The sequence below is a fragment of the Melopsittacus undulatus genome, chromosome 8, assembly GCF_012275295.1.
Source record: "Melopsittacus undulatus isolate bMelUnd1 chromosome 8, bMelUnd1.mat.Z, whole genome shotgun sequence".
NCBI lineage: Eukaryota > Metazoa > Chordata > Aves > Psittaciformes > Psittaculidae > Melopsittacus > Melopsittacus undulatus.
In genome coordinates this window covers 21,354,679-21,378,360 of record NC_047534.1, presented here as the reverse complement: position 1 = coordinate 21,378,360, position 23,682 = coordinate 21,354,679, and the positions used below count along the sequence as shown (strand labels likewise).

The 23,682-nt window shown below is 36.1% G+C and overlaps 1 protein-coding gene across 2 annotated transcripts in view; it reads left to right on the top strand.

Moving 5' to 3' along the window:
- SPON1 (spondin 1) overlaps positions 1-23,682 on the top strand; it is a 198,945-nt gene that overhangs the window by 36,928 nt on the left and 138,335 nt on the right. For both annotated transcript variants that reach the window (XM_034065554.1, XM_005150611.4), the window contains exon 3: positions 4,450-4,583. In XM_034065554.1, coding sequence (XP_033921445.1) covers positions 4,450-4,583 — 134 coding nt within the window. The remainder of the gene's footprint in view (positions 1-4,449; positions 4,584-23,682) is intronic.

Here is a 23,682-nt window from a genome sequence, read left to right as displayed (position 1 = left end):
GCAACATTCTGGAAGTCAGGCTCCATATTAGCTCTTCCAAAGAAGAACACTGCCTACAGAGATGCTTATCTGGTGAACTTTGAATGTTTTGTTTTGTTTTGTATTTAACTCAGTTGTTCCAGTAGAACACAGCTGTTTCAGTGGGTGGAAAGTGATGATGTGTCCACAGAACAAGAAATGGTGCTGTACATCCCAGCCAGTGGTTTAAACTGAGGAAGTGGACGCAAGCCAGTAGAGGATTTATGTAACTTCATTTCCTTTTGTACTTTATATTAATTCTCTTTGTGGTGCATAGCATTCTGACTTTTTAAAATACTGATGGAAATGTAACAATAGAGAGGGCACCTGCTTGGTGTCATTTATCTGACTACCCTTTTATAGAAATCAGAAACAGATAGGAAGCTCTATCACTCAGCATGGAATGTTCCAATCCTGAGGAAAGAAAACCACTCATTCATCAGTTTAACTACTAAGCAGTTTTCCAGTCCTGCTTTTCAGGAACACCCAAAACTTGTCCTCAACCTCGTCAGTGTTTGGAATAAGCAAGGAATGCAAAGCTGAGCCTGGAGCTGGTAAATTCTCCCTTTTGCTAACCTTCTTTACATGCTTGTAGATTTACACAAGTTCAGCTAGATTCTATGACACTTGCTCAAATCAAGGTTAACTCTAAGCGTTTTGTTCGGAATTTACACTACTTTCCCCAAGGGAATAAATTGGTTTAATAATATTACATTCATAATGGGAAAAACCCACACCACAGCACACTAAAAGCTAAATAGAAAGTTAAGATAATGTCATTGCATTTGTGGATTTGAAGGAATTAATCACGTAGAGAGGCCACCCCTCTGAGACCTCAGATTCTTTGGCCAAGGTTTCTTTTAGCTTTTAGGAATTTTGTCCTTTATGTAGTTAATTTGCTGGCCCATTACTGAAAATGTGAGGCTTGCCATTAGAGATAACCTGGGGTTTTAGAAACTGTGATTTTGCAAATGCTACATTTTAATCTGCATGCCTTTTTCCTGACAATTCTTTCCTTCATGCTTATGTGGTCTGACTTGGTTCTAGAAGGAAAATCAGGATGGTATTATTTTCAGAGATTATGTATCCTTCTCCCCCCCACCTCAAGTTGGCCAGGATACTAAAGCTTTCTCCTGTGCTATGTGTGAGTGAAGCAGTATCATCTAGCATCCTAAAATAGTGTATTATTTGGAATCTTCTTGTATAAGTAGTGAACCCTTTCTGTATCACCCTTAAGAACTTTTTATAAAGAATCAAATATGCATGGATATGGAAAAAAAAACATAATTTAAGAAAAATGTATTTTGAGCTTGGTTTATATTTATCTGAAGTCTTAGAATCTGCATCAGTCTCCTGTTTTTTTTGTAAAATTTCTTAACATTTTTTTTTCTTTAATCCTCTCAGGTTAATTGGCATTTGAGCCTTTCCATCTACTTAGGAGTTCTTTACTATATTCTGTCAACAGTAGGAGTCTTTATTAAAATGTGTTCTGTCTAGTTTTTCTCCAGAGCTCTTTCTTTTGGAGGATCTTGTCCTTTTATGGTCGGGTTTTCCCAGTAGAAACTGATTGCCTAAGTTTTCTTGCTCTGATTGTTCCTGATTCAGGAAATTGTAATGAAGCCCTGACGTTCAATCACTTCCTGTTCTTCTAGGATTGTGTTCTAAAATGCAGGCAGAACTTTTAAATTACTTCATCATAGGCATCTGTATTACTTGAGAAAATTCATAACAAGCTCAGTTGCAGGAATTGGGTAGATTATAGAAGTGCAAAATATGCTTACATTTCTGTGTGTTTGTTGCTCCTGGAAAAGGGCATGGATGTACTCCCACCCAATGACTATCTAGAATTCAAACAAATACTTCAAGTTCAGGTTTTGCAGTAGCCAGAAATTTGTCTTATAGTAATGACTCACAGTTGCTGACAACTCCAAGTATTAGCTATTGGATTTGATTTTGGTGTTCCTTGTGATTGTATTTATTTACTGCGGGAAAAAGCAGGACTCATTCACCTAGAATGGATTCAATTCACCTTGAATGAGACAAAAATTGACTTAACATGCAAATACATCACAGATGGGTCTACAATGATGACTGGTGGATGAATGGTATTTAGGGATATGAAAACAGCCAAGTTCTTGTTGACAGAAAATAGAAATCTATACTTTGAAAACATGGGTTCATTTCAGTTGGGCTTCTCAAGAAACACTCATGGATGAAGTATGTGACAGAAGAGCTAAACTAAATTTGCAAATGTCAGCATATGTGAAAGGTTCATTGATCCTTGCTAAATAGCTTTTAACTGGTCAGTTGTAAAGTAGTTACACTTACCTATAATTACTCAATTTTCTTTACCTGAATTGAACATGTTTTTAAATCTTTTAGCTAATGTGAGTTATGATGCTACAGCAGCAGTTTGCATCTGACAAGAGAATATGGGGCTAGTGTAACTTGTACAGTGATTTGCAAATTTTCTGCTTTTCTAGAACAGCTGTCTTTTTTTAAGAACTTTGAGATGACCTCCTAAGAGCCCTTTCAATGGGAATTATCCTGCTTTTCTATAACGTACAATAGAATTTTATTTTGTATGAGATGATATAAAAATCACACATTCTTCACTAAAAGCTTCTACCAAAACTGGCTTTTGATGGAGAATGAATTCCTGTGAGATATGGATAAAAGGTCAATTGACATGGTCATGAATAATTGAGACAACCTTTCTGAGGGATAAGTGAAAAGTTTTAGGTCTTTATTTTGTTGTTACATAAATAAGGCAGACAAAATTAATACAGTTCATGGCCAAGACAGAACTGTAGAGTAGGGATTTCTTGATGCTCAAGTTCATTAAATTGTATCAAGTGGAAGTATAAAATGAGCAGTGTCACTTTAAGCCTACAGTAGATGGCATGTTTCAATGTTAGTTAAAACATAGCAAAGTAGATGTAGCTGTACACATTGTATTTAGTTACTCAGATTCCCTGAAGCATTTAAAGAGTTGAACAACATTAGTGGCTTTAGATTCACACCCCTTTAACCGTTACCCTATTGATCAGCTAAATAGTTTTTCAGCATTCCTTTAGGGCAGTGCCCCTTCATTCTGCCATGGACAAATGGATAGGTTTGTGGGCTCAGCTAAAAATGTTTGGGAACAATGGAAGTATCATTGGGTGAGGTAAACTAGCTGCTTGCTCACTAAAGCAGATCTGGTCAAACTATAGAAATCGCCACTTTTTCAGAATGTAAATAGCATTTTGTTTTGTTGTGTTTTGTTTTTTGTTTGTGTTTTGTTTTTTTTTTGGGGGGGGGGGTGTTTTGGCAGGTTTAAGTTCTGTTTTTTTTGTTTTTGTTTTGGGGTTTTTTGTTGTTGTTTTTTTTTCCCCTCCAAATACTTTTTTAAAGTTATGTTACTGCCAGAAGATTTTTATTTTTAAATTGTAGCCTGGTAAAAGTGTCTGTGTCATTACAATCAGAATTGTAAAAAAGCTCCATCAGAGTTCTCTTGTACATCAATATATACAGCTTCTTTCTTCAAATGGTAAGGTTTATAATTCATTGCCTGAATCTTGACCCAATGCAGTGTGAATTATGGCTTCATTGAATGAAAGTGGACCACCAAGTAATTCTGAAGAGAAATTTGCAATATCACAGTATCACCTGTTTCCAAGTAAAACTTGGCAGCTTCAGGTGAATTTTCTTTGAGTTGTGATGAACAGAAGGTTTAAATTACAACCCCTGAAGAGCATACATAGTGAGAAAGCTATTTTGTCACAGACACCTTTGAGTAAAATCCTTAGAACACCACCACTTCCAAATCTGCCTCTCTGGTTTTGTGTTGACTTATGCCGCTTAAACCTTTCTGTTAAACATCAATCAACCAAAAAAAAAGCAAAGACCTCTATAGATAGAACTAAATAATGGTCTCTGAATTATAGATTGTTATGATTCACATTACCTCTTTTGACCTGAAGATTCTTTTGGTATGTTAAGAATAATACTGTTTAAACAAATATTTACATGGATGTCCACCCATAGACAGCTGTAACATGTTAAAAGCATGTTCAATCTGTCCTAACCAGTTGCCATGATATAAAAAAAAAAAAATAAAAAAAATTTAAAAAATATGCATTTTAATTATTATTAGTTCATTAACATTTACGGGAAGCTCCAGTAATCAGGATCTACAGAAAAAAGTTATCTGTAACCTCTCTCAGAAAGGACTAACTTCTGTTCACATGGAACTGAATTATTCTTCTTAGTTTTGTGGGTTTTTCATTTTCATTTCACTGAATGATCTGCATGTTATAAATAAATTTACCAAAGTAGTGCTGAGCTAAGCAGAGAATTATAAATAACCCCATTGAAGGGAAAACATGAACTTACAAAGCACATTGGTTATCTACATCCTTATCTTTTCATATTCTTCTGTTTCCTTAGATCATAGATGAAGAAGAAACACAGTTCATGAGTAATTGTCCTGTTGCTGTTACTGAGAGCACACCTAGGAGGAGGACACGCATTCAAGTGTTTTGGACGGCTCCTCCTGCCGGTACAGGCTGCGTAATTTTGAAGTGAGTATTTTAAGGCATATTAAACTAACCATTAAAGTAAAATTTAGCTAATAATGAATATAATATTTATTAGATTAGGAACTGCTGGTGTTCTTACATGTTTTTTTCTTCTTTGACACATTTTGTCAAGGATAGTACTACTTGTACAGTGAAATATTGGCAACTTAAAGCCCAAGTAATCAAAGTTACTCCATGCCTTCAATAACTATTGAATTGGTAACCCTAATTGCACTGAGTAGGCTCTCAGTCATTTATTTCATGTGAAAATCTGAAAATTCTGAATCTTAAAGATCAAATTTGCATTACTTCATTTGAGATTTGGGTAAAACACGTGATCTTAATTCAGATGATTAACAGGGACTTTCTGTAGAGTTGGGATTTTCTAAATTGACCTTTATCAGTAAAAACTGACCTACTTGTTTCAAGGTGAATGCTTTGATTTTTGAGCTGGTGATCTGATGTTTTTCTATTATTTCTATAGGCTATTTTAAAGCATGTGCATCCATGCTTTTTAAGCAACAGATGAAAGTAACATTATGTACGTGCATTTTGCTTTAGAGCTGCTCATTTGTCTGTAGACACCTTAAAGCACTTCTTACTATGAAAAAATGTCAGAGGAAACAGCCAGAGAAACATTGCCTTATCTCTTAAGATTTTGATTGTCATATTTAATAGGACAGGTTGGTCAAATATGCGTGGACAATTGGGATTTCTTTGCTTCCTTTGAATCTGTGTCAGATTAGCCTTTACAACTGCCAAGATGTGCCCTGCAGGAGACCAAAGGATTTCAGAGAGTCTTACCAGTACTGGGGACACCTTCAGAGACATAAAAATTTCCAGCTTTTTAAGGAGATGCTAGCGTAAAGATTACACTGGAGATAGTTCAGTGCAATTCAGAAAAGTGTATTATTAAAATTGCAGCTGATTTCTAAGCAGGCTGCAAAATTGCCACCAGCAAAATTGGTCCATGACTTGCTCTCCCCTTACCTTGTGCTTCACTTGCTTCTCTCTTTGCTAGTTATGTGAAAAATGCAAGTTTACTCCCAGTGGTTTTATTGAGCTCCAAGGGTGAATGCCCAGTTCCTGAGGGCAGTCAGAAAGAACGAAACAGTCACCAATAGTACAAGTTGCTGATGCCAGATACTAACATCATAACGTGGCGTTTTGTTTGTGTTGTGGTGCAGTCCTCTGTGGCATCATACATAGCAATCACTGTGGTTTTGGCATTAACATTTGCATTTTTTCTTTTGTATGTAAAGCTTGACCACATCCAGATTAGAATTTACAGTTAAAACTCTGTAACCTTTCCTTATGGTCAGCTTCCATGGAAAGGCATAGACATGTTGGAGGCAATTATCAAAATTATTCTGTCATTTGTGAAGGTTTTAATAATATGATAAAAATGAAGGTCTAAAAGCAGCTATTATTTTAACTATTTAAGTCCAAACTCATAATGATAAAATCCTGAAAACTCGAGGAAACAAAAGTCATCTGTATTTTTCTATTTTCAGTGTGTGATGGAGTGTATGTAGCTTTTATTATCAATACATATCTGTTTCAGTCCTTGGAGACTGTCTGATAATTTTTTTTTTAGAATTTCCAAAACAGAATGACAGCGTATTGGAGCCTGTTCTGAATTGGAAGGATAAACTTTTTCCTTTGCACAATTGACTTCAATATATAGAAAAGTTAAACGTAGTCACAAGTAAAACATTGTGATCCATAAAACTTATTGTGGTTTTAGTGCTAAATACTGGGGAGGGGTTAGGTTTATAATGGGACAATTAAGTATAGAGGCTTCCAGGAAGTTTTTCCTGGACTAATACCATGGGTTGGGAAAAAAAAATTAATTTCTTTTTTTTTGTCATGGTCTGTGAAGTCTGTTACCTGTGACAGAAACAATTGCACCCGTTTGGCTTCTTCTCAATGCTTTCTACACTTAGTGATCAGTTTGGTTGTGACAAGCATAATGTAACACAGAAATGGTAATCTGCAGTTCTAGGGTTCAGTAAGGGATGCTAAATCTTTTGACACTAGCATGTGTGTATAATGCTAGCTTCCTGGGAAACTGAAAACTTCAATGTTTAGGAGAATATGTTCACTAGTTTGCTTTCCAAAACATCACTTGCTGTGCAAAAGCTTAGAATTGAGAGGAGGAAGAGGGAAATAGTGCAACATTGAATGTTAATTCAAAATTGCTTAGTCAGGAACAATTCATCCATTCTCCTCATTCCTACTATGTGATGACAGTGAAGTAGCCTAATGGTTCAAATCTTCCAAGCTCTTTACTAAACTGCCACTGTGCTGAATGTACTTCCAGGATGCAAACAGTAGCCAAGGCTCTGTTTTTCCAAAGGCTGTGCTTGAGTCTCACTGAAGACACAAGACTGCTTAGATTTCATACACTGCTTAGGAGACATTCCGGCTTTAAGCTCTCTTTTCACTTGCCTGATGTATGCTAGGAACACTGTGCAGCTAAATACAGTTATAGGAAGGTGCACCAACTCCGGCATACTGGCTCTTGAAATTATTACTGCAGATGGTTGAACTGGAGAAACAGCATAACAATTTGGGGATGGCTACAGACACTGCAAGACAATTTCAAACACCATGATTTTTAGAATGACCTAATGAAAATGTAGTGCATCATCAGGTGTCAGTGTAGTGAAACTCATCACAGCACTAGGTACTTGAATGGGAAGTTTTCCTATGTGGAACAAAGTCAATAAGACAAATCAACAGAATGCTCTTGGGTCTTATGTAGCAATAAGGATTCACTTGATTGCCTCAGGAATTGTCCTAGCTTCAGAAGTTACCCAAAGTTATCAGCATGAGCAGGAAAGTGCTTACAACATTTTTCTTGCTTCTGTGGTTATATATATGTATCTGGACCATTCTGAACTGTCACACTGTGCGCAGTCTACTTGTTGCATTCTGAACATGCATGCATCTTCTTATCCTTACTTGCTTTCACTTGTTTCTTGTGATTGATTGGATGCTAAGGTGCCGTGTAATAATATGGGAGGATCAGGTCATCGCCTTCATTTTCTGATGAAAATTTCTGTTCTAAAGCCTATTTGCTAGATTTCTGGGGACTTCAGAAAGCATTTGCTTTCTAACATCTATAAACAGTCATTAAAAGCTTCTCAGCAGTGATGGAGAATCACCTCTTTTAGGCCACGTCTAGCCCCATATTCCTAGATTGGACTGATTAGTTGGATTCCTCCAGATAAGGTGTCTCTGAGCAAGCAGGTAGAGGTCTGACCCCGGTAACTGATGGAAAACACAGAACAAATAGTTTTCTGGAAATATTAGGATTATATATACACGCATACATACACATATATATATATATATACACACACACGTATATAAAATATATACTAGAATTCCATAATGTAATACAAGAGTGAAGGAAATGTAAATTGTCTTAGTTGTCACATATTAAAATTTTATGGTAGGGAGAATCTTGTTAATATCCAAATTGATTCTGTCAGCTGGTGCAGATCTCATGGAGTCAAGTATCACTAGATTGTAATTATCTTTTTCTCCTTTAGCACTTGGTGATTTTTGCTGAGTCTGAGATTAATTGTTAATGTAGGGAATGATGACCACATGCAGATAAGTTGTACTCAATTTACCATTTAGAAAAGAAACCACAGTACTCTGACTGGCTCCTGGAATAATTGAGTTCTCAGGCAGTGGATGTGACTTGTATGGTAAATGTAACAAAAGTTCATGCAGACAAGTTCCTTCTTTCTGCTATACGTATAATTAAACAGCCAACAAATTGAAATCTGGTATCTATAAACAGTGTTTATTACCATTGCTACTTGCAGAAATCATTGCATTTGTCTTAATGTCTCTACTGTAGGTCTCTAGAAATATTTTCTGAGCCATCTCCAGGGAAATGTTTTGTATTTTTTTGAGGAAAATTGTAAAATATTGTTTTTCTGCATATGTAATGATCCCCATGATTTTAATTATATTGGGGTTGGCTTGTATGTAGTCAGAGAGTAGAGGAATTTTAATATAAAAACTATGATGTATTTAGTAGATCAGGTATGTATTGGCAAAATCTTTTAGGTAGTTGTGCTATTGTAGCAAAGCTACCATAACTATGAGAACACCTTCAGTGTACCAACACTAACTATTCTATGATTCTACGAATATTCAAAATATAAAAGCAAACAACAAAAAAACCTGCTTGTTTGAATTGGATATTGAGCCTGTTATTTGCCTTTTCCAATTATCCTTTCAGTCTTCCTGTGCAACTGTCCAGATACATGTCAACAATTTTACCTGCCTGTTTATTAGAGTGCTAATACTGGAGCAGTTGAGCACAGTTATAAAGCATTTACTGAAAGCTTTCCATTATGACTAAATATGATGGCCAAAGAGACACAGAGAATAAACTCCCTGCCTTGCCTAGCAAGAGCTTTTAGTAACAATTATATACAGCTAATGGAAAAAATAGAAGGTAACAGTTCTCATATTATATAATAGCTGTATTTATTTTCCCAGTAGAATTAATGTCTTCTGCATGCAAATGATCAAAATTCCTGTGCTAATCTTTAAAGAAATACAAATCTGTATCTTCCAGTTAACCTCTTCTTGACAGCAGCAGTAAACTGCTTCTGAACTTAATTTTTCATAGAGATAATAACAGCATAGCTTAATAATTCTTTCTGCATAGCTTAAATATTTTACATAGGTACTTTCTGTATTTCTACACAATTAAGTTAGCAATATAAGATATTTCTATACATCCTAACAGTCCTTAGAACAAGTGCAACCTTTGATATACAGAAAATGTTCAGTTTCCATGTGCAATTCTTTTGACGTGCTGTCATTTTCCCCCTGCTCTTCACTTTTAGAAACTGATGTAACAGAAATGTACACAGCTTTAAATGTCTAGGGGCATAGATTGGCAATGAGCAGATTTGGGTCCATTCCTATTTTTCACACTGGGTTATTACAGCTCAACTTATTTTTCAATGCCTCTGTTTTCTCAAATGCAAAGAGGCCAGTAACTCTATAAAACACTGCAAGACAGAAAAGATTGTGTTAAACTATGACAGTTAGCATTATACTATTCTAATTCCTAAAAAATAATTTAAATATTTTCTTCATCCAGCTATTTTCTTATTTTTTTTACAAAAAAAGGACAAAAATGTAAATATTGCCGTGTAACTAACTGCTCTGTATTTCATTTTTTAGACTAAACACCCACAGAGAGTTTACTTGTATTATGAAAGAAGAATAACCTGCATTCCTATACACCTTCTATATTTATAGCAGCTCTAATATTAGGTTGTAGAAATGCATATTTGCATTTTAATATACACAGTAGCAGTCCCTTGGATCTACTGACTAAACACATCTACATTTAAAACAAAAATCCGTTTCACTTCTGGTTTCTCACAGATAGAATATTGTTTGTGTAACTTTACAATGGAAGCACATGAATTTGGAACATTGTAAATGGATTTTCTTGTAATTTTTTTGTGTTATAAATAAACTTTGTTACAGCTCAATTAATATAGTGATCCTATAAAATCTAGCTAGATTCATTCATATGCTGTTTTGTTTGCAAGGGCGTAGTGTTGCAAAGAAACTTAATGGGTTTGCTACTGGAAGAAGGCTTTACTCTTTCAGGAGCACAAAGCAATAGAAACACAATGTGGAAAAAAAGTAGTAAGGAGAGGATGATGGTCTTTTCTCTTAGCGGTAGGGGAAATATAGTTAAGGCTTTATTGTGGAAGGCTATTTTTAAGTGCTGCACACTACATTCAAAATGCCTACAATAATTTCATATTTAGAAAAATCAGTGTCATGGTACATTTTGATGTATTTGGAATTATTGGGCGAGTACTCTTGTTGGTCCATATGGTTACTGTTTTGCACAAATACTTGTTTTATTGTAAAACAAGTTTTTAACAGAAACAAAAAAAAATTAGTCTTGTGATGAGCAGTGGGGTAGGAATGCCAGCATTAGAATGGTACAACATGCTTCATGATAAGACACTGATATCAGTTCCCATTTTGATCATTGTTGAATTTTCTCCAGACTTTCTGGAGAATGTGCAATTGAGATTGATTATTCAAGTTCACATTCAACATAGACTCAGAGCTGATCAGAAGTCAACTGTATTCATATCTGGTACTTAGAGAGATGTATAGGATATTTCAAACTTTCATTTTTATTTCTTAGAAATTATCCATGCTGAGTTTCTTGGTTCTTCTAGATTGTCACCACTCTTAAGAATACCTACTATGTGTTTAAATTGTGCACCTGGAAAAGAAATCACATGAAGTAGTATGTCAGGTGTAGGGCTACTATGCCTATATTATGTAGATCTACTTCCTGATCCAAAGGTTGAAGGGAAGCCATGATAAATGATGTTAGAAGGGATTTGGTGAAATACCCAGGTCTTTTACTGTCTGACAACAGCATGACATGAATGAGTTGCCCCTGTCCACTTCCTTTCTTCTTAGAGGTGGAGTCTTGGCAGTCCCCATAAGAAAGTGGTGCCAATACTTACCTGTTACTGCTACTGTTTTGCTAAAATTATTCTTCTGATGCCCCTTATTCTCAAGTACTGTAACCCTCTTTTCAAGCTCCCCTTCTAGAAATCTGATTGTTCTCATCAGCCTTGTCTGAACTGTCCCCATATGATCCATATCCTTGTATATTGGTGCCCAGAACTGGGCATTGTAATCCTACAGATGCCTTCCATGACTCCATGTGGTCCTAGAGAAAGTGCTTCCAGCAGTATTTGCTGCTTTTCATAAAAGAACATTTACTAGACATCCTTCATCCTGATATCAAATGCTTCTCTCATTTGCTTTTCCATTTCTGTCTTTGTACAAATAATTGCTCTAATCTAAAACTAGGACTTTGTGTTTAATGTTACATAATTACAGCTTGATACTGTCTGCAGTCAGGCACTTGATCTCTATTCATGTTATTAATGAAAATACTGATGTATGTGTATAGCTACACTGAACTTGAAACTCTTCAGTGAGTTGTACCTGAGTTCTAAACACATGAAAAAGCAAATTCATTTGTTTTGAACACATGAATATTGCTGTACAAAAAAATCCTGCCGTCTAATTCTGATGTAATTAATGTGTAAACATTTTTTTAAAAAAAGACCAAATATGAGATTTGGGGTCTGTGTATTTAGAAATCTTAGATATATGCAAAAAAAACAAGAAAATATTTATTCGGTAGTATTTTCTTATTGACAAAATTTGTGTTGAAGGAGGATAAATCCTCAAAGAGTTATTGCATCTATCTACATATACAAGAGTGGAAATGCAAAAATATTTAAGATATGTAAGGAAGGAATATATCTGAAATATCTTGCACTGAAACCTGATGTTGTCTGAATTTTGCTCCCAGTAAGTGGAAAAATAAATCAGTAAACTCTGATTTCTTTCTGGCCAAGTCTTTAGTGTAGAGTCTGTATGTTCATAAATTTCAAGTAGTGGGATGATTAAAAAATAATAAATAAACAGACCCCATAATTTTCTTGTTGTTTGCTGTTTGTAAATGAAAATCATTGTTAATTTAAGAGCCCAGCAGCTGTAGAGTGTTTGCCATGCAGCAGCAGCTGTCAGGAGCACTCCTGCTTATTTTACAAACAGATGTTTAATTCAACTTCAATGACATTGTCAATTTTTGAGGGGAAACAAAGAGAGGAAAGAAATAAAAATAATCATCATAGTCATAATTCAATTTCCTCTCAAAATATAAAGCAGAATCGCTATTCATGAAATCTCAAATGTTTTTGCTTTACTGAATATTTTAAATCAGTAGGGTTTTTAGCTACATGAGTTGAAACTAAGCTTTCTCAGTGCATGGTAATTCATGTAAAGGAAGGGAATTATGTCAGGAAGTGAACGTGTTATTTTAATGTAGTTATGCTACATTTTAAAAATATTATCTATGAATCAAAATATCATACTATTTCTACAGTTTATAGATTAAGAGATTTTTGCCTCTATGTTAAACTCGGGGCACCAGTGGGCCCGCTGTAATACAAACATAATTCTGTTTACTGCAGTTTAACAGTATTCTCATTTCACATCAACAAAAGTGAAGGGCAGAATGGGTCCAGTAATGATGAAATGAAATAATGAAAGAGCCAAGTAACATGATGTGACTAATTTTTAATTTTAGTGACCAATGATTTTATACACTATGTGCCCTGTGACTAGGAGGCTTGAGTAAAATGTGTTTTTAGGATATCTTGGCAAGATCCTCTATTACTCAAAATGTTTATAGACCTAGACAAGAGAGATAAAATTAGCAGTTTATGGTCTCAATAGTGAAACTCTGGCAATTCTTGGATGCTACAAAGGCTAATTTAAATCAGTCATAAAGATGGCATGTATTCCTTGTCATTTGCTCCTTTGTAATCCAATCTGTTCAGGTATTTCAGGGCTCTGTGTCTCTATGAGTGTGTACAATAAGCCTGCAGTTAAATTAAAGAAGGTATATTGGGTGTGCTGATTTGTGTGAAATTTCCTATGTTAGCAAAATTTTTCTAGTATGCCAAGTTCAGTGTTTGCTGAACTGTCTGCATGCCGTAAGAATCCAGCACAGCTCTACAGACTACGTTTTACAGGTAAAACTTCAAGCACAATTGTATTTCAGTATGAAAGGCAAATGGCTGAATTAACAAAGCATTGGATCCTGCCATCCTTACTCATAGTGAATAGTTTTTAAATTCTCATGTGGATTTAAATATATTAACTGAGACTCTTTAAGAGTGTTCAGAACCTGAACACTGTATTTATCTTAATTCTTTTTTTTTTCTTTCATATGGAGCACCACTAAGTCAGTTCTGATTTGTTTCCTTAAAGCAGTTGCTACGTGGCTTACTGCAATTCTTTAGAAATTATGAAAGGAAAGGAGCACCTATAAATACTAATCAATCTTCATGTAAACTGATGAATTGATTCTTACTGTCTTTCTACTTACCTGGTTTGACAGTGTTTTGAAGGGGTTTGTGAAAGGACTAAAATATTAAATTCAACCAATAATTGGGTGTTGTTTTTTCTTGCAGTAATTAGGTCCCACTTTTTCTGTCTTTTCTCCTTCATTAGACATGCATTAAGTATCTTTGCTGCCTGAATGCTTTCTGCACTGCTTTCCTGAATAAATAGATCTGTTGCTCAGTCTGTCCACTGCTTCAGCAGAATGTAGTTTGAAGTCTTGCAATGCACCAGAAAAGCTTGGTTCCTTCAGTGGTTTCTGGGTTTTCATTTGCTGCAGAATGGATATAAACTGCAGATGCCAAGAGCCTGTGTCTAGAGAAGGAATCATCTCTGTTAGGGAGGTAATGAGCTTGATGCTGGCTTACTGCGTATTGTATCTAGCCCGGTGATAAATTGAATATGTACCAACACCCCATTTAAATTCTACAGATTACCCATCCTAATGTTACTTGCCATACATATCTCTGAAAATTTAATATACACTTGCTTGGTACACAGGAAAAAGGTGTAATCTCTCATGATGCAATTGTGTTGCAGTAGTTTTTTGAAGTAGATACACAATGAGACATGAAACTTGTCTATAAAATAGAAAAATGTTCCATACCACAGAGGTGATGCCATATACTGAGATGCCACCATTTCATGATGTTTCATAAAGGAATTGTCTTGTTCATCAAAGTTAATTTAGATAACATACTAATAAACAGCCATTTATCTAATTGCTCTATATAAATTGTGGACAAAACATTGTTTTCAATTCAGTGAAGAAATTCAAGTAGTTCTTCATTCTTCCCACTTTTATAGTATTTGTCTGCATTTTTGCTGCACATAGTTCTACGCACAAAGTACTAAATTTGTTCAGGCAACTAAATAAAGGTAAACTCATTAACAGGAAGCAAATTTCACAGATACTCAGAAATGTGTGCTATCAGTAAGCCACTGAGTTCAGTAAAAATAAATTTTTAAGTGCTATCCTTATAATTTTTCAGTTTTCCTGTTGCTACTCATGCATCAGATGAAATTCAGGCTGTGTTTGCCTTCTGATTAAATGAAACTGAAGTTGTTAATTGATTTCAGTGGAAGGTTGATCAGTTCTGAATGGAATGTCATCTCACAATCAATGGCAGCATAAGATTGCAGGGCACATCTATATTTTCAAAACACCTTCAACATCATTGCATGCTTTAATTTTCAAAGCATGAGTGTATTCTGTCTCTCTGTGTAATTGCTTGGTGGTAGCAAATAACTCCCTGCTATGAAAACCAATATCAGATTGGTATCTTGCAGTTTTGTCCTGAAGATCAGGAGATTTGTTTTCTTTGTTGCTTCAGTTTTGAAATCTAAACCAGCTACTGAAAGAGTTCAGATTGCACTGCTGGTGTGTCAATCACAAAATCACAACCGATTCGCATATTTCCCATGCACAATACTGGAGGAGCTGTCCTGCTTGTCTCTTCAACTCTGATATGTTGCTTTCTTTCCTCCTGTGTCTGTAATCATGCACAGTATAGCTTAGTTATCCACATTCAGACATTTCCTTCTCGGAGTTTCTAATGAACTTAATCTAATTAACTTCACTTTTGTTCCACATAAAATTTGGTGGCTCTGGATTCTAGATCCTAGACTATGCCTGCTTCTGAAAGCTGCTAATATTAATATGAAGGGTAATTCATTTTCTTAATCCTTTCATTTCTACTTACTGCTGCTCACAGTGCTCCTTTAACTGTGCTATTTGTGTGCCCTTGTCCTGATGATTGAGGGAGATACAGACTGCATAGTGTTTCCTTAATCCCTAGTCCTTTATGTGTAGTTGTAATCATTGTAATCACTTCCTCCATGAAATGGTGACCTTTATCCAGATCAACAAGATTTCAAGAACGCTACAGAAGCAAAAGGATTCTTGATACTGTTGGGTTGTTTTCCTCTCTCTGCTGCTGAATGATGTTTTGCAGAAAAAGCTTCAAACCAACCTCCTTGAGAAGGAATCAGTCACCTCCAAGGAGGTTCATTATCCCAGACAGATTTGGGGAGCTAATTGTATATAATGTATATGCAATTATATCCACAATTCTCAGCAAAGACAGAGGACTAGGCTTTGTCTTGCCTCCCTATGCATATCTTGGACATTTTTTGATTCTATTCCTAATGCTGTTTTTTAGTATCTTTCAACATTGTTATTTCCTTAAACCTAAGGTTTGTTTTTTTTTTTTTTTTTTTATTTTCATATAGTGTGCTTAGCAACTCCTTCTCCATTTATTTTCTTGGTCCTTTTGTTCTGCTGTGCTCCAGTAACAGTGATTACTGTATATTTCACTGTCCCAGGTCTGTGCTGTTTTAGCTGCTGAATCTTCTTTATCATCCCATTGAGCTTCCGGATCCTTACTCCTCTGAGCCTTTAGACACCTAATTCATAAGTGATCCTCATGTCAGTTTTCATGCTTATGAATCTCTTTTACATCAATGCTTATTAAAAACCAGCTGTGTCACCCAGACTTTACCTTCTCCTAATCTAGTCAAACATTCAATATTGTGTTCCCTTTGCACAATAATCTGGGTAAAATCACAATGGATTCAGTTTTTTGTTGTCTTTAAACTTCAAGGATTACTGTGGTCTGTTTGCTGGGCTGATCTGCTTAGAGTTGTTCCATTCAGCTTCAATGCATGCATGCCCTGTGCACGGTTTCTGTCAATATACATTGAAAATCCACTAGTAAGCCAAAGGTGATTTCTGCTGTAACTTTGTACTGAAATCATTCAAAATCTTCCTCAGCCCCATGCATAGGTGTTGTCTGTAAATGACTAGGCTTTGGCCTTCTGCACTCACGTTGATTAGAGCACAATAAAAGAGATCAGGTTACTCAAGTTGTCTGAGGCTAACCTGTGGTTTGTTAATATTAATGTCCATGAAACAATAGAAGTATTGGAAGCTCTGTGCTTCCTGTCAATGATCCTGGCAGAATGTACTTTAAAGGCAACTTCTTATTCACATAATTCACAGGGGCAGTACATGTGAGTGTTTCATTTTTGCATTGTCCAAGTAGCTGCTCAGTATTCCCAAATGTAGAATGAAGAGCACAGCTCTGGTACTGCTATTTTTATTTATTTGTAGGTTACTGGGGCCAGCTTGTTTTTTGATCTGTTGTAGCAAAACTGCTGCTATTGCTGCTGGTGTGGCAGCTAATCAGACGCAAGAAGGTTATATTCAATTTGGCATTTCTAGGACTGAAGCAGGAAGAGTAAAACCCTCCTCTACAGGCTCCCTGCATTGCATTCTCTAAAAATCTACCTGTCAATGTTTTGCAATAATATTGACTAAAAATCCTTACTGCAACAATTTTTTGCAACCAGAACAATTGTATGAACTAAAAACTGTACCTGACATTGTTCTCAGCTACAAACGTGTTGTGGAAGATGTAGAACAAAGAGGAGAAGCTTGATGAAAACCTGTCTAATGATGTAGATTAACTTAATGGGTTAATTTGATAATTCTTTTATAACTGTAAGTTGCATGAACAGTGTGGTCTTTCAGCTATTTCTGAAATACAATTTGAGTGTGCCTTCTTCCTATGTACTGTCCCTTCAGAATGAGAAAAGTGGAACAGATCAGTGCCCTCTTATCTTGATTGGTCCTTTCTTTTCTTTCATTTCTCTGCACTGATGTTTTCCAGTGTAAACAGGCAGTACATCTTGGCATGAGCTGTCTGAATGTTTGGTAGGCTGCAGTCTCAGCAGAAAAGCCCAGGTAGAAGAGATTCAGATATTACAGATATTAATTCTTGAAAGCTGAAACGTGTGTCTCAGCTGTGGTGTCTCTTCTGATGGTTTCAGATCCAGCTCCAGTGGATATGTAGTGACAGATTTAACTTCAAGTACTAAAGGTACTGCATCCAAATAATACTACTCTAGGCAGATATATTAATATTTTTAAGGTCTCTTTTAAAAGTGCTATTAAGCATTTGTATATCAAGTGAAATTATCTTAGTTTCAGTGGGCATTTATTCTGTTCATTGTGGCACATTAACCTTCAAGCTCCTGTCAACTGAAATGAGATGAAGATTTTTCTTGATTGGAAGACATCAAACACTTCAGTTTGGATTCCTGCTACTGAATACGCAGTGATCAGTATTTCACAAGTGGGTGGACCTCGTTAGGATGTTTCTCTGACCTATTTTTATCTGTACAAGCAAATAATTCAGTACATTGCTAGTTGACACCTCTTCCAAAGCAATAGCTGGAGAATGACAGCTCTGATATTTTTGGGTTATATCTACAAATTTTCTTCCTTCCTTCCTGAATCTCCTACAGATATTAAAGATTTAGAACAATTTTTCTAAAGTTTTGGGGAATTTGTTTTAAGGTTCATTGACTGGACAATTATGTTGATGTTTAACTTTTACTTATTTTTCTTTTTTAAAAATACAATATAGAAAAAAATCTTGTTTGTGGGTTTGTCTTCTTGTTTTTTATCCCCCCAACCTGGAGTGGGGGCAGGTGGCTTGACGAGGGAGAGAAATATGTGTAGGATATAAAGATTAAAAGAAATGTAAAAGGGCAAATATGTTTTTTACCATGTCACAGCTGTCCACACTTGCTGTGCAATAATAGCAAGATCAGCAGAGGTCAGATAGTGACAGCAAGGAGCTTGAGCACTGGTGAAGTATAGTGCATATTGGAGGGCTTGAAATGGAGCTTTTGCCGGTGTAGTTAATTTTTTCCCATGTAAAGTAGGTAAGGCAGACTCGAAACTGAAAATGGGGGCAATGATGGGGGCAGTGATTGCCCCTTTTCTTGCTTCTCTTGAACAGCCAGAGAAATCAAGTCTTTGACAAGTGGGTGAGAGTTATAAGGGTTGCACAGGCCTTTAAAACAGAAATATAAAAATGCTTGATAAGTTTTATTTGTTGTTTTCATTTTTTTCGTTTTGATTTTTGGATTTATTAGTTAATACACAAATGCAAAGCATCAGCTCTTATCGCAAGTTAGCTCAATGAATACAGCTATCAGGTTGTATGACTTTGGGCCCACTAGCTTGATAAAAATGATATTCCCACCTTGCTAGGTTGTTTCCATCTACTCTACAAAACCCATACTCAGAATAACAAAATAAATCTATTCCCCAAACACCCAGTCCTATCCAATCTTTTCTGCCTTTTCTCTATAATGCCTAGTTTTAAAATTAAAGAAGATGGTACTTGCCACAAATAATGGTGGCTAGCAAATTACCTGAAGATGCAACCCACAAAGAGCAGTGTGCTTTAAGCAACACAAAATTTGCCCAAGAGTCCTAGACAAACTCCTCCTTTCATCTTTTTTGCTTCTGTTTTTTTGGTTTCTCATCTTCTCCCACAAGTAATAGGTGTAGTGTACATGTCAGAAATAGTTTTGTCAGTATGAGGTTTTATCCTGAAGATTTTAGATTAAATATTTATGTCTTGTGGCAATTCAAGCAAAGAACAGAGAGATTTTCTGAGGACAAATACAAGATAGCGGCATATATAATTGTGTTTTCCCTTAGAGCTTTTTGTTGTATTATACATGATGGTCAAATCAGCCCTGAAGTAAGTGGGCTCCCATGGGTGTGTGTGATGGTAGACCTGAGTATGATATAAAGGACAACCAAAAGGATTTTGAAGCTAGAGCAAATTTGTAGGACAAATTTGGAGTACTTTACTCTTGCTGTGGGATTTCTCTCCATTACATTTTCTTACAGTATGGGTGCAATGCTGAAAAATAAAAAACTGTAGAGGGATATTCTGGATGTATATGTGTGCACTGAATATTTTATTTATTTATTCATCTGACTAATCTATTACAGAAAAAGCACTCATCTTGTGCAAGGATGTAATTATTGCATTATGACAACACTGATAAATTTCACATTAATGTTATTATTATTTATCCAGCATCAAATATGTCTTGTTGTTTTGCTCCAGCTATGTGAACAACTTACTTAACAACAAACAAATCCAACAAAGCAACAACAAAACCAGCACCATCTGTGTTAGCTTCTTAGTTAGACGTACAGAAAGAAATAACTTCGCGCAAGTTGTTAATAGTACTGACCTCTGTCAATGGTGGCTGATGACAAAATTAGATTCTATTAGATTCTAGTGTAGATGGAGCTTGTTCTTTGGTGAGACTGGGCACACTTTCCTATTTGAAAATTATTTTGAAGAATGTAGTTGTCAAATACCCTTCTAGTGTAAAAGTTTTTGGGCATCTAATGGCTAAAGTGTTGTATATGCTTTCAGAGGTAATTTAATTTATTTTTAATAAGAGTCTCCTAAATATTAAAAATGAAAATAAGTACTGTTGGTAAACTTCTAGGAATTTGTACGTTTCCTGACCTTGCCAGTGCTTGACAGAAACGTATGTTGTGGTCTGTTTTGTTTTTTTTTTTGTAAAATATCACAAAAGAAAATGGAATGAGAATATCCTAAATAAAGGATCAGAATGATGGCATCTACTAATACCAACAAAATTACAGTAGGTGTATGTATTTTACACCTCTCTTTCTAGTGATAAGTTTAAATGGTACATTCAGAAATCCCTTGTCTCCTAAGAACAACACAACCAAAAAAGCATTCTGTTGAGTATAATTGTTCTCAGTTGGTTTCTGGGTTGGGAAAAAACTTATGATAATTAAATCAGTAAGAAAATAATTTTGATGGCTAGAGGGGCAAGACAAGATTAACTCATAAGTAATATAGAGAAGTTATTTTCTGCAGTCCCGTTATTTGTGTGATGATTTCTCAATATCCAGATGAAACTGAGGGTATCCTTACCAGTTCTGGCCTAACCTGTTTTATTAAAATGTAACTCTAATATTGTGTTTAGAGGTTTTGATGTAAGCTTAAAAAATATCATGGTCAAGTTCATGTAGATCCTCTTCTTTTGTCACATCATTGCACATTGGCAAGTTAAGAGTATTTCTGTTGATGCTGGGATTTGACAAAAAGAGCAAGAAAGATGGTCTAAAGCTGTTTTTATGGAAGAAAGAGATAAAAACTCCCAAAACATACCAAACCATCAGCTCTGTTTCTGGTATAACTTGGAGCATTCCCAAAGCTGCACTGAGCTTTATGGTCTCTGACATTTCCTGATTGTCAGTATCCCAGATGCAATTTATGTAACTTTAGTAGAGCTTTTCACAGCAGGATGGTACAATTGTTGTGGAACAGTGCTGGAGAGGGACCTTCTTCTGCCAGGGAAGTCCTTCAGAGCAGGTCTCCCTCCCCTCATGCTCAGATATGGTCTGACCAAACTGAGACAGGACAGAGATTCTGACCTGCTTGTATCCAACCAACAGCACTCTGAGGTAGTATTACAGAAACAAATGTTGCAGAATCTACTAGATATTCCTTGATTTTGCTGAGAAAACTGCAAAACAAATAACTAACACTTTGGGGAGTTAGTTTTAATAAATAAACCCAGGTACTGCTTGGTGCACAAGTGCCTGTAACAATCAGTTTTGCTCCTTAGTTTGGTGATGGAAAGGCTTAAACATAAATCCAGAAGTGTCACTTTGAAGAAAACGGGAAACAGATTTTTGGAGTCATATTTGTTTCCTTTTTCTTTTTTATTCCTGCAAGCTGACAGTCAAAGAGAGAAAAATTTCATTTGAATGTCCACTTCAGTATGTTAATATATAGGGGAAAGCAAATGGATCTCCTCTCCTCTTCTCATAAAGTTCAGACAACGCTGGATGTTGGAGGTGGTGGTAAGGATTCAAGCAGACTAAGCTGATGTGTATCTGTGTCAAGTCTTTAACTCTTTCTTAGCTCTCTGCCAAAGTTAGCCTTTCCATTGTTAAGTGGGTTTCTTAAGGCTCAAAACCAAAGAAACAATCTTTAGTTCATATCAGAACTTTTATAGAGGAAAAAGAATTATGTCAAAAAAAAAAAGGGAACAAAAGGTAGTAATAAAATCTAGGCAAATACACTGATGAGATGCTTGGGTTTGTCTTCAATCTAGAAGCTGATTATTAAAACAAATAATATTATAAAATATTTAATATGGTTTCTGTCTGAGCATTTGTAAAATTGTGTAGTGCTATTTGTGCAGGTATCTAACATAACAATATTCTTCCACTTAGAATCAGTCACAAAACTCCTATTTAGGTTATTGTCTCTGTCTATAATTTCAAACACAACTGAAGAGACAATGACTCAGAAAGCTATGAAGCTTTTGTTGTTAGAAAAGGAACTGTTCCCATGACATTTCACATTGACAGGCCAACTGCAGCAAAAAAAAATAATATAAGTACACTTTCAGCTTCAAACAGTATTTCTATGTTTTATTTCTAAAATAACCGCCTCTCAGATTAAATACTCATAATACGTTATCTGCAGATTTGGGAGCTCCTTTATCAAGCAGCTGATTTCCTGTTTGTTTGGATTTTCTTAAGTGGTGTTTTGTTTGGTTCTTTTGTTTGAGTAAGCTTTGGCAAACCTGTTCTTTAAAATTATGTTTAAAGCAGAGGATCATAGAATGCTGTAGGTTGGAATGGACTTCTGGAAGTTGTTTAATCCACCCGCCTGCTTGAAGCAGATGTTGTTACATCAAGTATCTTGAGTGGGTTGCTAAGGCATCTGATCAAGTTTTGAATGTCTCCAGGGGTCTTGAATGTCTAGGCAGCCTGTTTCAGTGTTTGATCACTTTGACTGTCCTTGTGGTAGGAAAGATTTTCCTTGTATCTGCATGACATTTTTTTGTCCACACTTGTTTGTTGCCTTGCATCCTCCCACCATGCACTTCTGAGAAGCATCTGGCTCTACCTCTTCTGTATCTTTCCTATAGGTAGTTGAAGACAACAAGCAGTAAGATCCATCTGTTGCATTTTCTTCTCTCAGCCTCTCCTCAAATATCATGGGCTTCATTCCTCTAATAATCTTAATGCCCTTTCACTGGAGCTTCTCTAGTAATATAGTGTCTAACTGGGCAGCCCACAACTGGATGTAATATTCCAAATGTGGCCTGACAATTATCAAATAGAGGGGAAGAAACCCCATTCCTCTACCAGGTTACTAGGCTTTTGCTGACACTCCCCCACCCCTCCCCAGGAGGCTGGTGGCTCCTGACCTGGTAGCTATGGCATTCTGCTGAGTCATGGTCAGCTTGTCCACCAGAACCCCCAGGGTGTTTTCTGTAAAGCTGCTCTCTGGCTAGCAGGTGCCCATATTGTACTGTTGTAACTGCATGGGGGGTCATGCCAATCCACTTCTGAAATCTGTCGGGAATTGGCCTGAGTAGTAGCCTTACCCTCCAGCATGTCAACTGCTCCCTCAGTGTCCTTTGCAAACTTCTCGGTTGCACTCTACCCCCTCATCCAGGACATTAATGAAGATGCTCTTGCCCCTACTGTCAGTCCTGGAAGATGGCTGCTGGTAACTGGCTGCTGTATGAGAAATTAAAGCATCTTCATAATGTGTGAGTTGTGACAATGCATATACATTGCTCTTCCTTTGCATTTTATTAATCGTCATACATGATTTTCCAGTTGTATACTTACAGTACTTACAAAAGCTGATTGATGGTGTATAAAAAATAGTGCTTCACTGAGTCTGTATGCAAGTATTGGTTTTCAATTGCAGTGTAGCACACAGAAAGTCTTTAAAGCTGTCTTTGATTTTCAATGCCAAGACTGGAAAAACTAAAGTAGTGTGCCACAGGCTGGCCATTGGGCTCATATTCTTGCCAGCAGTTCTTTTGGTGTTTTTGTTTGGTTTATTTTTCTCCTTGTTTCCTGCTGGAAACTTGAAAGATTTCTCAGAAAGCTTTCATTCTGCTTCTCATGTACTTGGTCGGTCTTGTCTGGCACTTTAACTTGCTCCATGATAGTTCTCATGTTAATATGAAAGACAGATAGGTTTAATTTACTTTCTATTATTTGCTACAGGCTCATATTTATCCCTAGTGTAAACACTGCCTTGTAAAGATGAGACCTAGGAGTTGCCCTTCACCAAATACTGGCAGATCGTGTCTTTGCTTTTTGCAAACATCAGTCTTGCTCTTCCCTGTTTCACATTTTTTTCACAGTGTTGGTTGGTGGCCTGTGTTGTCGTTTGCTATATCTTCCTCTAGGAGTTGC